Genomic DNA, 16,661 nt, shown 5'->3' with positions numbered 1-16,661 from the left:
ATTTTGACATCAACTGCATATTAACAATGTGCTATTGAAGTAATCACTTAATCTTTTATAATTATCAGCAAATGGAGCAATTTCAGGTTGGGTGTGCCATTAAAACCAGTGTGTGGCTGACTTGCTGCAGACTCTATTTGTTGCCTAGGATTTTGGCGTGCAGCAGGGGATTTCCTCGCCACATACATCTTTTTTCTTCTTTCCTCTTTTAACTCAAAGATGGCCTGACAACAGCTGCACTCACACATACGCAATGAACTGAGACCCTGACAAGAACAGACAGCTGTCTTGTACTTTTTCTTCTGCTAACAAATATACGACTGAACTGGCACACAAGCTGAAGTGTAATGTTAATACAGTGAGGTGTGAACAACATGTTTTATCTTTGCTCATTTAAATGCGTAGGTGTAGATGTTTGTTCAGTGAGTGGTAGGTAGACAGGTGGTTAAGGAAGTCATGTTATATCTTTGCAGTGTGTTTGGATATAAAGAAGCAGAATGGTATACAGGTCTAAAAAGAGCCTACTTTGTTTTTTTTTAGATTCACATGTAAAGAAAGAGAAAATATATCACTTTTTAATTCGATTTATTTAATTCAGGCATATCTGATATTGTAAAATCACAGTAATAATTGGACGGCCAACAATCTAAAGGCACTGCTTGAGCACTTACACATAACTAGTCTCAAATGTGCTGTACATGTGAAGCTCCTTCCTTCCTACACAAATGTGGACATCTTAGTGTTGCATATTATGACTCCGTAAAAAAAAAAAAAAAAAAACCCTCATCATCCGGATAGGCAGGATGATCAGACGTGGGAGCAGAAGACTGGCTTGGCAGGCTGGGAGGTCACAGGTCACTTGGTTTGGCTGAGTGGAGTGGCAGCAATTAGGAACACTAACAATAGAGACTGACGTTAACCACCGCAGTTTCACTCTGCGATCGTTCTTTGTCTCGTGGTTTCTTAGTTAAGTCTGTGAACGAACGGCCTTAATCCTCTCCTCCGCAGAGCATCAGCAGAGTTTTACGGTAGTCTCCCGAGGTGTCACCCTGAACAGTGATGAGAAAGCAGACACAAACACACTCAGTTTGGAGCTTGAACTTGTGCAAAATACAGCGCTCATCATGTTTATGTCTGCTGACATTTGATCATCATGGTGCATAATCTGGACAGCAGGGTTTACTTCCCTCTCTTCTAACTTACACAGCAGCACAACCCTGTTCATCTTGCATTAATGCTGAATGAATGTGAGTCACAGAAGCAGTCCTCTGCTAAATATTTGTGCAAAAGTCACAAAATGAACTAAAACAACAAGTGGGTTAAAAGTGGAATTACCCTACGCAGCTGAAACTGATGGACTCACAGAGATTTCTATCTTTATAATCATCATCAAAATGATATAGGATTGTCTCTGTTTAAAGGAATACTTCCTCATTTTGAGAATCAGGCTTATTGAAAGTTGCAGTAGATGAGAAGATTGATACCGTTCTCATGTCTATCTGGTAAATTGGAAACTATGCACGGCAGCTGATTAGCTTAGCAAAATGACTGGATCTAAAGGAAGAGGAAAATAAGTGTATTTTTCCAAAATGTCAATATTTAAATCTTAATGCATCTTTTGTGGGGTGTCAAAGGTTTTTATGTACATCGGTCGAAGTTGACAACCTTAAAAGATGCTTTTAAAAGTACTGTCTTGCTTAAGAGAACTACACTAATGTACGAAACACTGTAATTGTCCTTTGAATCCACACTTCAGAAGAAACATTATATAGCAATCCACAGTGTTGCATAATCTGATAAACTTGCTGGTAAAGTCAATCCAGGGTACCCTACTTGCTTGTGTTGTATTGGTGTCACGGTGATTTCATTTGTAAATTATTATAGAACAGTTTCTGGGTACTTCCTGTCTCTGTGGCTGTCAGCCAATCACACAGGATATACAGAGGAAGTTGAAGCATACTCGGGAAATTCCTAAACAGCTGTGTAGTGGTCACAGACCCATAGTCCACCGCAGGAAGCTATAGATTACAGTACACCACCAGCCCACCACAGCAGCAGCAGCAGCAGTAGAAGGATGTGCAGAAGCGCATTCACACACAGTCGCAGAAGCCATGTGACAAAAACTCCACAGAGACAAAAACACAATGAGATGAGAGCACCACAAACCAGGCAGGTGTGTTAGTTGAAAGGCTCAGACTTACAATCATAGTTTCTACCTGGATGAATTCATGGAGGGAGACGTCATGTGTTTCCTTGAACTCTTTGCGAATGTTGAAGAGGTCTTTCTCGCTACGTGACACCATGATGCGAATCAGCGCTCTGTCGTCTGTGCCAAGACCCTGTGGGAGAGTTTGACAGATACTTTATTTATTCTGGAGTTTCTACATCACCAACTATGGCCTTATCACTGGCTTCATCTGGGATCCAAGGCCCTGGCCATGTATTACAGGCCCTCGACCACAATGTACAATGGCATAAAGTTATTTAAAGCATGATGATAAAATACCTTCATGGCTTTGTATAAACGGTCTGCAAAATAAGAGGGCTGGTTCTTTACACTGCGAACTGCAAAGCAAAGAGAGAGCAAGCAGAGAGTGAGGAGGAGTCACATAACAGACACTGTCAGCAGTCTAAACTGTGATGCACCAAGAACTGAAACTTTAATGTCAAAGTTGATCATTACCTATTGCATAGAATGCATTTTTCACATCTCCCGACATTTCTTTTTTGATAATTTGCTCGATGTCCTTGTTGGTGCATCTGACAAACTCCTGGAAGACTGTGAAATTAAAAAAAAGAGCATAGTAAGTTCTATAGCTACATTTTTTAAAATTCAATTCATAGATAACTGTGATGCTTTGATCTTTATTTACCTTTCCGGAGATGGGGGAAGCTCCTGGTGCACAGAATGCTCATAAACTTCATTTCCATGTCATCAGACTCTGCGTTGCATGCATCAGCTAGTTCCTAAAAGAGGTAAGAAGTAACAAGAGGAACAAACATTATAACCCATTCTTCTGTTTAACCATTTGACAATAAAATGTTCCAGAAGTGCCAGACAATAAAGCACCTGAGCATCCTCATTTGCTCTTTCCACATCAGCAGGCCCTTCCTCTCTTGCACCCTGAACAGAGCAAAGAGGGTGAGATGGTATATCTTTAATAATGCACAACTTTTATCCATTGTCATCATATTAGTGTATCGTATGTTATTATTAGGTCACTGAGAATAGTTTCTTTTTTCATCAGTAAGTAATTGTGAAAGAAAGAGGTGATTACGATGACCTTTTTGTTCTCTGCAACCAGTGAGTGGGTGTGGAAATTAAACACAGTCTGAGTTCTCATGGTGATAAACATTACCTGCACTAGAGAGACAAGGATGCGGCAAAAGTGGCCTGATGTGTCTGACTGAATTGCTTCCTCCAGAGATTTCTTGTAGCCTGTGAAATGATGTGTTGTCATTGCATGTAGAAGCTTTTTGTAAATGACAAAGTGACTTTAAAGCCTTTTGGTGTCACACTCACCCGCCTGATAGGCGTCATTCATGGCAAGGATCTCCTCGTTGCTCCTGGTGACCAGGATCTCGATCAGAGAGTGTTCATCTGTCCCAGCCCCCTGTTGCAAATTTGTTTTCACAGTGAGTTTTCACCACAAAAAATACCAAAGCAGTTTCATAAAAGCAACTAAAAATAAACAACCATATGAACAAGTTGTACTGCTGCAAGGAAAGTGAATGTGAACTGGGCCACTTCATATGTACTGACATAATTCATGTTTTTTTTTTTACTTTTTCCTACCCCTGTTTGTATTTTAATGAGAGATGCCCTTGATTCAGTGAGGAAATGTCTAAACTTCAAGAAATGCAGCGAATAGATGTTGATTTGTAAGCAAAATATCAAATCCCTTAGCACTTGGTTCTTGTCTGTTTAGTTAACAGGAGGAGTCAGGTGTCGACACAAGGAAATGAGGACAGAGGGAAATTTGATTCCTTAGTACTTCCTGGGTTAGATGTTTTGGATCAGCCATACCTCCATTGCCTTCCTCATCATTTTGGCATCGAACTCTGCAGGGTTCAACATGAGCCCGATGATCAGCCGCTCTAGGTTCTTTGACAGTTCAGACTTCAGGTCCTTCATCAGATCCTGAAATTAGATCAAACATACCAAGTTGTTACAACAGGAAACACTTTGAAGCAAATAATGAGATTTCTGTTCCTGGGTTTTACAGATGTGCGTATGCATCGAAAAAAATCTTTATTTTTTATTTCCAATTATTCATCTCTCTCACCCTTCCCAGTAGGGATTTAAAGGCCTGTCTGATCTCTTGCCTCTGGGCATTGCTTCTCTGTGCAACAATGTCAATGATGGCATCTTCATCTGTTCCTGTGGTCAAGAAAGACGTAGCAGTAGTTGAAAAATGTGATTTGGAAAAGTCTAGTGTACTTACTGTGCTGTAGCTTTCAGGGTTACCTACCGAACCCCTTCATAGCTTTCCTCAGTGCTTGTGCGTCAGCAGCAGGGTCGAAATCGGATGCAGGGCGGACTGTTGGCCTTAGCTGGATTAATGGACATTAATGGAAAATTAGAAGAATGCGATCCACTATTTACAAATACACATAGACAGACACAACTATTTACTTAAATTACACTGGATCTGATAGCCTACAGCAATATATAAGCAAAGCATGCAAAATGGAGATTTTCACATGAAGGTTTTAGATCAAAACAATTGTGTAACAGCAGACTACGGTTTATGATAATATTCCCTTGACATTTTAGGGGGGTGTGCCCTACTGAGGTCAGAAGCCATGACACCACCAACAAAGAAAAGGTTGGTAGGCTGAAACACAACTCAGTCATATAAAGCGTTAGTGAGAAGCCTTTTGTTGTCAAAAATGCTGAGATCTTTTTGACATTCACTGGCTCCTGGGATGGGGCGAAGCAAATGGTGGCTTTGGGAGCACATTATAACAATAACTATTTGTATTTCAGTGAACAGCATTATGATCCTATCGACTACTGGACAAAGCCTTCACTGTGCATTCACTGCGGCAGTGTTTTTGCACAAGTTTGTGGAAGAGGGAGACGTAGACCATTGCGGGGCCAGCGGGTAATTAAGATGCAAGCCGAGGCCAAGTCAAACATGCAATGACACATCTAAAGTGAGAGCAAATAGGGACGCAAACCTGGACTTTGGTCATGGAACTTAATTCCCACATCTTGTAGGCTATCTGAGCAGCTTCAGGGAAGAACTCTCCAGCTAAACTGTAATGATCAGTTTGAAACAACACAGCACACTCAGCAAAGCCAAAACCTCAAGCTGTTGATGGTGGTTACATTTCTACAAAGAGGAATTACTTTCAACATCACCAAACTATACTTCTGTCAATTGACATCAAAGTTCTCCTTTTAACAATTTTTTGGTGTCATGCTATTCCAGGAAACAGTAACTGCTGAAGGTGGGGCTCTGGCTCCCTCATCTGGTTGCTACTGTTAACTGCAGTCATACATCTACTCACTCATCATCTCCTCCACACAGATTAAGCAGAGTCCTCTTGTAATCCCCTGACGTGTCATCCTGTTAGGGTTAAACATATACAAAATTATATTAATCACAAATATTATTTAATTTCAAGAGCAAATTCTAGCATTTATTTTCTAACCTTAATCATGTTATAAAGTGACTTCTCGTATCTGAGGCGGAAACACTCTCGGATGTCCAACATGTCTATTTCAGAGCGAGAAATCATGATCCTAATCAGAGTGTTGTCAGCTGTTCCCATACCCTGGAAATGGAGAACAGAGGAAGTGTTGAGGGGCAAGAATAAGCAGTCCTAAATCATTTTAAAAACAGAAGAGCAATGGCATACGACTGTGTTGCTGAGGCACATCTGTCTACAAATAGGTCTGACCCAGACAGAATGGCTATTTGTATATAGTGTGTTTACCTTCATTGACTTGTAAAGGCGCCTGGCAAAGAACATGGGAACGCTTCTTATGCACTGGACTGTAACACAGTATCAGAGGAGAGTCCTGCATTAATTGTCATCTTGACATTTCTCAAACAAGAGTCATGCAGTAATACTTGCACTGAAAAGGTGTTGTGTGTTGTGTAGTTCTCACCAACAGCCAACATCAGCCTCTCAAAGTCTCCAGACAGCTCGTTCTTGATGCTGTCCTCGATGGTTAACTCTGCGATCTTCTCGTACGCCTCAAAAACTACCAGACAGACAAGAGGGCAACATGACATTGTTGGTTGCAACCTAATGTTACCAGGAAATAAGGCTCATTTCAGTCATGTGAAAGTACGTAGCTCATGTATTTACAAAAACTGACCAGCCTGTGTTGAAGCAAATCTATCAAAAGTTAAATTTCCTTCCTTTTTCTGTCATTTTTCTTCCTGCCTTCTCCTAAAACAAGTTCTCAAACAGTGTGTGACATTGATTTTGACCCTGTAGTGTTTATTATCTCTGTTACTCACATAGTTTGAACAGCAGGCCCCAGTGAGGCACAGTAGTGGAAGAGTGTTACCCCGTTGCACTCATTATTTAACAATGTTACTCTCACAACAACTTTTACTGTGTCATTAACCCCTGGGAGACAAGAGGTCACAGTTTGAACATGTTGGATGCCTCACTGGTGTGTTAATTTCCCTGAAAGCTGATCTCACCCATTTGAAGGTGGGTTACGCTGCGGTTTCCCAGGATCATAATGAATTTGGCCTCATCTGTCCCCCACTGCTCTTCTCCTGCGGCATACAGGTCCTACACAGAGGTGAGAAAATACAAGATAACATAATCATTGCAAGCAGTGCAGATCTACCCTGAATTAGTGACCATATCTTACACTGCAATTACACTTATGTTACGTTCAAAAAAGAATTACTACCTCACTCCACTGGACCTTTAAATTACACATGTTGAAAAGTTTAGTGATTGTATTATGTTAAAAGCTCAGCATGTTGCACTCACTTGTGCATCCTGCTCCACCAAGTCTGCATCCACCACTCCCGTCTCATCTCTGGTCCCCTGAAACCATGAGAGCACAATCAGTCAGTGGTTAAAGGTGCAGTTGTAAGACAAGTCACTGCATGGTTGACTGGACATTTCACTGGTGATCACATCAACTCCTGGGTGAACTGACCTGAAGTAAAACAACCAGCATCTTCTTAAAGTGACCTGAAGTGTCACTGATTACGTCTTCCTCCATGTCACTGCCGTAGGCTTAAGACAATGTGAAATGTCAACAGATGCTTAACAAGTAATTCTCTTTTGTCAAATGATGTTTACTTTGATGAGGCTCACCATCGTTGTATGCTGCAACCATGTCATGCATCTGCTGGTTGTTTCTAGATGCAAGGACTTCAATCAGGCACCTCTCGTTTGTCCCTGCTCCCTTTAGGCAGAGTGTGAAGTTAAATACAAAGCAGCTTCTGTTTCATTTGATGTGACTGAAGTATGACAAAGAATCAGACAAAGCGGTAAATGTCTTACTTTTAATGCATCGTGGATTTCTTTGGCGTCATGTTGGGCTGGAGTCCTCATCAGACTGACGATGAGACGCTCAAATTTGCCTGTCAGCTCATACTTCAGATCATCTATCAGATCCTAGTTTAAGAAAATATTATTACATGGTCTTATATTGTGGACACTTACTTTTAAGAAAATTAAGTTTATATTATCTCAAAGGGGATAAAAGTGATGTACTCTTGTACCTTTCCAAAGCTGCACTTGTATGCTGCAATAACCTCCTGCCTCTGTGCATTGCTCCTTGCAGTGACCAGGTCCAAGATTGCCTCTTTGTCGCTGCCTGAGAAACACAAGGCAACATGCTGAACAAGTGCCATGTCATTCACATATCACAATTTGATCTGCAGCTGTATTGTTGTCACTTCTGCCGGGTCACATTCTTTGCTTGATCATTCAACCAACAAGGGGATAGGTTGAAAGATGACCTTTGCGCCTCCGTGGTCAAACATCACGGAGGAGTGAGGCACTGACTCACCAATGCCTTTCATAGCATTGTAAAGGGCCTCAGCATCAGCAGTGGGATCAAAGTCAGGAGCATCTGTTATTGTACCTCTGGACACCTGCAAGAAGAATAGTAAAAAAAAAAAAAAAAAAATTAAGAGGTGAGACTTTTGTAAGAACATGACTTAAGAAAAAAGTACACAGTGTAGAATGTTTGGGACTCACAATACAAAGAAATTAAGAACTCATAGATAAAGAACTTATAAAATATATGGTCATTTGTGGTTACTCTGACCTGTGCAGTGCATCGGAAGCAGGATTTCTAATTATGTTTGGGATGTTTTTGGGGAGTGAGTCTAAACACTGGTGGTATCACGTTGTTTACGGCAGGCAACTGGGCTGTGGTTACTGAGGTGTTTTCATACCAACCACAGCTAAAAGTCAGGGCAACAACAACTGTGGCAGAAATACTAAAAAAAAAAAATATGCATTGCTTTGCAAAGTTTGTAGTTCTTAGTAAATGATTAAAAAGATAACATGTCTCTAACTGCCATGAAATTTTGCACAAAAATTCATGGTCCTCTGAGGATGAAGCTTAAGACACTGAACAAGAGAAAAGCTAGCACTATTTGCTAAGTTAGCTTAAAGCAGAAGTAAGCGATCCGGTGGTTTTGGCTAACTTCCTGTCAGCAGATGGAGTTAGCAGTCCCCGCCCTCGTCCCTACGTCACCACATTCACGCACATCCCTTGGCTGCACACACAGAGAGGACCGCCCCTTTATGCCGTTCTCTCTCCTCATTGGATAAAGGATGTAGGATACAAGGAAAGTTTTCTCCTCGGCTTACAGCAGAGCAGAGTGACTGACAGACCCGTGTTTCAGACCAAACACTCTATATAGGCTAAGTGATTGCTGTCGGAAGATATAACTATTTAAGACTTATATTAACACAAACATTCCGCTTACTTCTGCTTTAACTAACTCTTCTGATTAGCATGTGAACAACATCTGAATGAGTAAAAGTCACTAAAAACAGCAGAAAGTTCTGGGTGCTAGAACAGGTATATAGTAGTACAGCAGGTAGTTGTGACGCTGTGAAGATGTCGTCCATCTCCACTATGAAACTAATGATCTGTCTGTTTGTGTCTGTGTGTCCAACTCCCTCATCAGTCCCTCAGTTTCTTCACAGTGGGTGTCCTATTGTTGGCAACCTGAGGAAACACTTTGCTGACAGCAACGTTTTTTGGATGAGACTGTAACTCTGATCCTAATTCTCCAGTAAAAAAAAACAACAAACAAAAAAAACAAAACACGGTAACCATGTTTTCCGGCGATCATGTCATTAGATCTCTGATGTCATCAAGAATTCTGATGTCACACTCTAATCCCTGATTATAGATGATGTCATCAAGAGCCATGATGTCATCGAGAACTCTGATGTCACACTACTCTTTGATATGGAACACTCATCAAAAGTCTCATTATGATGTCATCAGCTGCCTGCCAAGCTGATGACATCATTAAATGGGCAAGATAAAAGCGCAGATCAAAGCACATTGTAGCACACTGTTCTACAATAGAGCACATTGTAGCACAGCATAGCGTTACACAGCAATTTGACGTACAACGTAGCGTTACACAGCACTTTGTCGTACAACGTAGCGTTACACAGCACTTTGTCTTACAACGTAGCGTTACACAGCACTTTGTAGCACATTGTCGCACAACGTAGCGTTACACAGCACTTTGTCGTACAACGTAGCGTTACACAGCACTTTGTAGCACATTGTCGCACAACGTAGTGTTACACAGCACACTGTCGCACAACGTAGTGTTACACAGCACATTGTAGCACAACGTTACACAGCACTTTGTCGCACAACGTAGCATAACGTAACTATACTACACACGCTAAATAATTTTGATCAAATTATTTTAGCGAATTTTATCATGGCTCCACCACAAAACACTGTGGCCAAGGCTGACTGGCAAAGAATTCAGTCTTCCATAAGCCAGCCCTGGACCAAACCTCCCACCAGGCAGGAAATGGTCGAGAAAAATCTGTATCGGTTTGCCTTGGCTCAGGAGACACGTGAGAAAGCCCATCTTAGAGAGATGCTTAAAGAAAGAAAACTTCAAAACCAAGCAAAGGAAGAACATCTGAATGTGCTTGCTGCAGAAGAGAGAGAATTAAAGAAAAAGGCCATTCAGCAAGCTGTTGACAATGCCAACATGAAAAGGTTTCACCAGGACGGCCGTGTCAGAAAATTGAACAGAGTCATCCTGCTGTCGCAAGTGCAAAAGGACAATGAGGCACTGATGGAACTTATGAAAGACAAGAAGAGAATTGCTGCAGAGCGCCAAAGGCAGTCTGTGGAGGATATGAAGTCCAGACTGACAGAAGCTTTGAGACAAGAGAAAGAGAAAGCCCATCAGAGACGCCTGAACAGCAAGTCCTTTGTTGCTTATAACGCTGAGACGAGTAAGGTGAAGCAACAACTGAGAGAGAAACAGAAGCAGCAAGAGAAGGAAGAGCGAGATGAGCTCAGGCACCTTGATGAACTTGATGCTCAGGAGCAAAGAGATCTGGCTGTCAAAATAGGGGAGTCAAAGAAAAGCCACCTGAAATACCGACTGGAGGAAATCGCCAGTAGAAACCTCCACAGACAAAAGGAGGCAGAGACACTGAACACCATGGAGAAGGAATGGAAACGTGTTGAGTCTGAAGATGAACAAAAGCGGCAGCAAAGAAAAGTTTACCAAGCCGAAAAGTTCAGAAAGCGCCAGATACCGATACAAACTGCAACAGACAAGCTTGCAGTCACAAAGAAGGAGAAAGTTGCCACAGCTCTGAAAGAAGAGGAAACATTTTCAAAGGAACTGGCTAAGTCTGATGCTAAAATGGAAAAGCAGCAGAGGGAGAAGGGAGAGAAGAATGTTGCTGCGCTCAAGTCTATCGCTGCATACAGAGAGGCAAAGATCGAAGATAAAAAGCTGAAGGAAGAGGAGGAACAAAAGAGCAACCAGGACTGGGTTCAGGCTCAAAGAAAGTCTGGCAGGTTGTTTGTAGAGAAAGAGAAAGAAGCAGCAGAGAAGATTCGCCAGGACTGCATTAAACATCAGAACTTCAATGCCACCACGATCACTGAAAAACGTGCCCGAGCTGAGCAGTTGAAGATACAGGACCATGAAGCCACGCTGAAAGAAGCTAAACAAGCTGCTGAGGCGGATGAGAAATTCCAGCAGTACTTTCAGAGTGAAGTTCGCACGGCAGAAAAGGATAACCGAAATGTTTCACTTCTTTTAGCTGCAAATACAGGAAAGCATGGAGTGCTTTTACATGGTGAGCAGCACGGCCCTCACTGCAAAAACCCAGTGGAGCGTTTGCCTCGACTTACCACAGACAGAACCCGTCTTATCAAAAGGATGCAGGAGTACAGTGGTCCGCACCTCACAACGGTGGGAATGAAGCCACGGTTCCTACCACCAATTGCTGGCGGAGGTGTGGAGAGATCCATCTCCAGTGCTAAACCTGTACACTCACATGAGATGTATGGAGTGCTTTTACCTGGTGAGAGGCCCGGCCCTCACTGCAAAAGCACAGTGGAGCCTTTGCCTAGATTGGCCACAGACCAAACGCGTCTTATCAGAAGGAAGCAGGAGCTCAGTGGCCAGCACCTCATGGAGGGAATGAAGCCTGGGTTCTTACGACCAGTTGCTAGAACAGTGCGACTGAACTTGCCCACAGAGGACTTTCTTGGCAGAGGTGTGGAGAGATCCATCTACAGTGCTAAACCTGTAGTACACTCACATAAGATGTCCCTCACATCAAGAACCGGCTTCCCACCCATTGTATAGTTGTATTTATTTGTATTTCTTTTATTACATTTATTTCTATTTCATATTTATATTTATTTATCTTTATATATATATTTTTTATTCATTACATTTTATATTTGGATACATTTTTATATTATATTTATTTTCATATTTTATTTATTATCATATTGTATTTATTTTTATACCACATTTATCTTTATATTATATTTATTTTTATATTTACTTATTTTTGTATGATATTTATTTTTATATTATATTTATTTTTTTATTATATTTTTTTACCTCTCCGGGAACCATCACCTTATCGTGGTGGAGAGGTTTGCGTGTCCCTGTGAACCTGAGGGCTATGTTGTCTGGATGTGATCCTGGTAGGGTCTCCCATAGCAAACTGGTCTCAGGGGAGGGGCCAGACCAAGAATGGTTCAAGAAGACCCCACTAATGCATTGAGGCGAGAAATGGTCACTATATGTGTCCTATACGACGGCCCGAACCTGTATCGTTTTATAGGTACAGTCTGTGTTCTGAACAAGTACATCCATAGCTGTGTCCAAATTCAAGGGCTGCATCTTTCAGAGGACGCATTTGAAGGCCGATTTGATTGATTGATTGAATTTATTTATTTAAAACAGGGACAATGCACAAAAAAAAAACATTAATCTTGTAAAACAAGAAGAGATGCTTTGAGCCAGGTTATAGCAGCAATTGCTAATTTCCGCCTGTAGTCCCTGGGCAGGTAAAGTGCTAAACGACGAGGCCTGTCCCAATTCAAAGGTTCCTCCAAATGTGGCCCACAAATCTGGCCTTCTCTTGCCTGTTCAAGGAGGACACATCACACCTTTTCTTCGTGGCCTCCCGTATCCCATGATTCCTTACATGCCGTTAATTAGTGCCCACCTAGCATGCTAGCTATCAGAATATTGAGCATAGTACAATGTGAGGAGCTGAGTAGCCTTTGGAGGAGTAAAAAAGCCTTCAAACGCTTTCAAATGTTTGACGTTGGTCCTCTTAAGGACGCAACCCCTGTGGATTTGCCATAATGTATGGTACAGAGATGCCATTCAAAAAAGAATGGCAATGATTGCTTTACCGTTTGATTGAAAAAAAAGAGAAAAACATAAGAAAAGGACTTGGAAACCAGTGCACATAGAAGATCAATGAAATTACATATGAACGCTCACAATTGACTTTGCTTTTTCAGGATCTCAGGTTTGCACTGCATAGCCCACAGCACGGCGTCTTGCAGAGTGTGAGTAGGGTAGAGGACTAAGTAAAAGTGGCGGTGGCAGGACGCTGTGACAAGAGGCAAAGCCAAGTCTGCCATTACAGTACAACAGCTGACTTCTTGCACCTGTCCCATCCTCAGACCAGAGGAAAACCTGTTGCTGCTGTGTGTGTGTGTGGCCAGTACATGGGTGTAAGCATGGGACAGCGGGCGTGTACGAGTGATATGGAGTCAGGTTGCACACAGAGCACACCTCTCTTTACAGGGGTCTTACATATACAATGGAGAGTACACAAACAAACTTCATCAAGCATGTATGTTAAGAAATGTGGAGCTTTACATACAGTATAAACGTTACTGTCACACTTATGACCATGCCTCATCATTCTCCTCCTATGACGTGGTGTTATAAACTCATTCACAGTGGCAAATAAAAACATTTGGCCTATGCTCTGGACACTCAAACTGCAGCTGCTGCCGTAGAGATTCCTGCTGCATTGAGGCAATCAGCCAAATGTTTACTCCACCCTGCTGAAGGGCCACTGCACATGCTCCGATCCTCGGCCTCACTACAGCCACCATCACTCTTCACGACAGCTGGTGAGCTTCACCCACATAGCAACAGGACCACAAACACTACTAGCCCCTAGCAACGGATTTTTCACAAAACTTATTACATTTCTCACAATAAGTCTTGTGTGGAAAAACACTAATACATATTTTACATTATGAGCAAAATTTCTCCCCCTACGTAGGTGCTGTTTACCTTTTCTATTGACAAGGCCTCAACTGTGCAGGGTTTAATTATCAGCATTTGTGTTTCACCACAGGATGGACAGAATGGCAGGACACTGACTTACAGCTCGGACAATAAAGCTGGACAGCTGGCACAAGGCTTAAATGATCCTCTTACTTTGCAGAGATGCTGCCAGGTGTATCTATCGGATGTGCCGGAGCCTGCAGGTAAAACTGACACCTTACACTGCTGTCTTTATGGTGGGGGAGGACTCAACACATGGTGGCAGCTGACAGAAAAATGACCTCACTGTGTCCACACCTCATTCAGTGGTACACAAAACCATCCTTGTAGCATAGGACATAGGATCCAGGTCAACTGTACCTCAGATCACACTTACATAACATCAACTGAGAAAGGTCCAGTCTACTTACCATTTCTATATTTGGTCGTCTGTGTCAACACTGTGCAGGAATCAGTAGTTTCAGGAGGCCTACAGAGAGGGAGGGAGAGAGAGGGAGGGAGAGACAGAAATGCTGATGTAAGAGTTAGCAGCAATACTGCAGAAGAGCTGTGCCCTAGCAAAGGTGTCAGTCCTCTTCAATGTGTGTTATGTGTGCAGTGAGACATGATGATGATGATCCCTCCTTTCCTGAGTAAATTCAATGAGGTGGTCTGTCTAGTGTCTCTGGCCTGAGAGCCGCTTAAAACTGAATTAGTAAACACAGTAATTCTGAGGAAGAGCACAGCGGCACAGCATACCAGGTCTGAACAGAGAGACCATTTTCTATAAGACTTAGCCTCACACTCACCTAAAAGGATCATTGGTGGATGGAATTTGCATTAAACCAACTGGCAGGGAAACATTTTCCATGCTGGCTAACTCTAATGCAGCCATTCAGACAAGTTGAGCATATGGAGGCAAAGGGAGCTCAGCCAACTTTTACTTTTACTAAAGTTTAGCATAATGCAATTAAGTTACAATGGATTCATGATTGAGATCCAGCTTATATCAATTCAAAGGCACAAATATTTGACTTTGTTCAGGTTTTATTACAAACAAACCAAAACTCTAAATCAATGCTTGGTTTAAATGCTGCACTGTTTGTTTAAGACAGAGTATAGCTCTCCAAAAATAGCATGCAGTTCAACTTGATGTCAGAACCAAGGTCTGGGGAGACTGGAGCCACGCCCTTCTGTACCTCACGCTGTAGGATAAGCCTTGGAGGCCTGTAACAGACACTATAAGACTTTATCCTCTAACTTGAGTCATTTGTTCTGAGACAAAAAAAAAAGTTACTGAGCTATCAATTTTTCATATTCACTATCTAACTATATAAGAGGTACACTGGTGGTTACTGCAATTCATTCGCAGATTAAATAATGACGCATTAGCAAACTTCTTCAGTGATAATGCAGTAGGCTTTATCGTCTCCGAAGAAGCAGATCTGGGATCAGAATCACATCGATTGATTACAACTTACCTTCTCTGTGCACTGTGCAGTTAGTGAGGGTGCTAGCTGAGAGCGGTCCTGCTGTCTCGGTTCTGTCCCCGCTAACCCGGTCTGTCTGTCTGTCTGTCTGTCCCCACCGGTCTGACACAAGCAGTCCCGTTACGTGTCTTCTCTGTGACGCAACGCTCTCTCTCGCAGCACCTCTACAGTGTGTGTGCGTGCGAGGGAGAGAGAGAAAGAGGGGCTGGATATATCCAAGTCCTACGGTAAAGCGAATACCATTTAAAACCCGAGTGTCCGGAATCTTCTAGTCAGAGACTCTGCGCCTGGTTTACGCACACTTTACGCACACCTTTTTCTGCAGCTGCTTCAGCGTCTGAAAATGCAGACACCAGCAGCGTGTAGCTACTTACTCCTGTAGACAAATAGTCGAAGTCCTCTCCTTACATTTTTTTTTTAAATATGTGGAGCAGGAGGAAAAACCTAAGTGTTATCTTGGAGAAAGACCACTTTCACTTTAGTGTGGGAATTGATCTTGTGAACTTTGTCACAAGACAAACATAAAATGCGATTTAACAGTGGGGAGGTTGCTGGCACTGATGTTGGAGTTGATCTGCTCTATTTCTGGCGTGTCAGGCGGCTATTCCAGTAAATGGGGGAGAGACACCAGCATAGTTAGGGGGGGAGGGGAGAGGAGGAGGGGTGTTGGGGTTGTCTGATTGGTTACTGAAGGCAAAATTGCCAACAAAATATGGAAGAAATAGTATCACTCTCAACATCCCATACACTGGCTGTAGTACTGGGCAAAGACAGTGCAATGTGAATTCATCACTGACACTGATAGTGGGAGATGAGAGAGGAAGAGGAGGCTCCAGTCTCACACTTCATAGCAGAGGCATGACTCACGACTTTCTGACTGGAGGTTAACCCCAGCTTTGCTCTGTGGTCACAGTATTTGCCTCACATGACCTCCATTTACAACATGATGCTTTTTTAAGCCTTCCTCTATCCGATGAGCTGTGTGGCTGTTTGGCCTGATTCCTTTTATCCTTTCACCTTCGTATCACATCTCTCATCTCAGTGCAACTTTAACTTTCCCTCCACTAGTGATCAGAGTGAGAGGGGACCATATGAGGCAAACCCAAATGGAGGTGAGAGGCATTAGTGATGAAATGTAACTGTTGTGTGCTGACCTCTTCTGCCTTGAAAATGAATTGCACACAGATCACAAGAACCTCACTGTAATTCAGGCAGAGCGTTGAAAATTAATATGGGTCCAAATATAATCACTAACAATAAGGGTATTCATTAGAGTAAAAATTGTGTTTTCCTTCATAAAAATGCTGACAAAATCCATGATTTTACATTATTTTTAACTAATCTAACCTATTTATTAGGTTATTTTATCAACAACATGTGTCTGGCATCGCATGTCTACAGT

At 42.2% G+C, this 16,661-nt stretch overlaps 2 protein-coding genes across 3 annotated transcripts; one reads left to right on the top strand and one right to left on the bottom strand.

Annotated features, from left to right (window-relative positions):
• Positions 1 to 568: 568 nt before the first annotated feature.
• Positions 569 to 15,485, bottom strand: anxa6 (annexin A6). Of its 2 annotated transcripts, none has more exons than XM_085790193.1 (25): positions 15,251 to 15,485; positions 14,201 to 14,259; positions 8,003 to 8,087; positions 7,713 to 7,807; positions 7,492 to 7,605; positions 7,303 to 7,393; positions 7,142 to 7,221; positions 6,970 to 7,026; positions 6,669 to 6,762; positions 6,122 to 6,217; positions 5,947 to 6,005; positions 5,662 to 5,784; positions 5,518 to 5,576; positions 5,185 to 5,263; positions 4,473 to 4,554; positions 4,287 to 4,381; positions 4,028 to 4,141; positions 3,524 to 3,614; positions 3,360 to 3,439; positions 3,071 to 3,124; positions 2,874 to 2,967; positions 2,684 to 2,779; positions 2,507 to 2,565; positions 2,202 to 2,339; positions 569 to 1,049 (listed from the first exon to the last, which is right to left on the bottom strand). In XM_085790193.1, the coding sequence occupies exons 2-25, from the start codon at positions 14,201 to 14,203 to the stop codon at positions 990 to 992; spliced, it is 1,998 nt and encodes a 665-aa protein (XP_085646319.1). In that variant the 5' UTR covers positions 14,204 to 14,259; positions 15,251 to 15,485; the 3' UTR covers positions 569 to 989. The 2 variants fall into 2 exon arrangements, with proteins under 2 accessions (XP_085646319.1, XP_085646320.1); XM_085790194.1 differs by having other exon boundaries at positions 2,217 to 2,339.
• LOC146980072 (uncharacterized) lies at positions 9,796 to 11,825 on the top strand. The gene has a single exon (XM_085788865.1). It carries the CDS (start codon positions 9,918 to 9,920, stop codon positions 11,823 to 11,825), a length of 1,908 nt encoding a protein of 635 aa, XP_085644991.1. The 5' UTR covers positions 9,796 to 9,917.
• Positions 15,486 to 16,661: the final 1,176 nt, after the last annotated feature.

This window comes from Trachurus japonicus, chromosome 10 (assembly GCF_045865225.1).
Source record: "Trachurus japonicus isolate A0001 chromosome 10, Traja_1.0".
Taxonomy (NCBI): Eukaryota; Metazoa; Chordata; class Actinopteri; order Carangiformes; family Carangidae; genus Trachurus; species Trachurus japonicus.
This window is presented reverse-complemented; position numbering and strand designations above follow the sequence as displayed.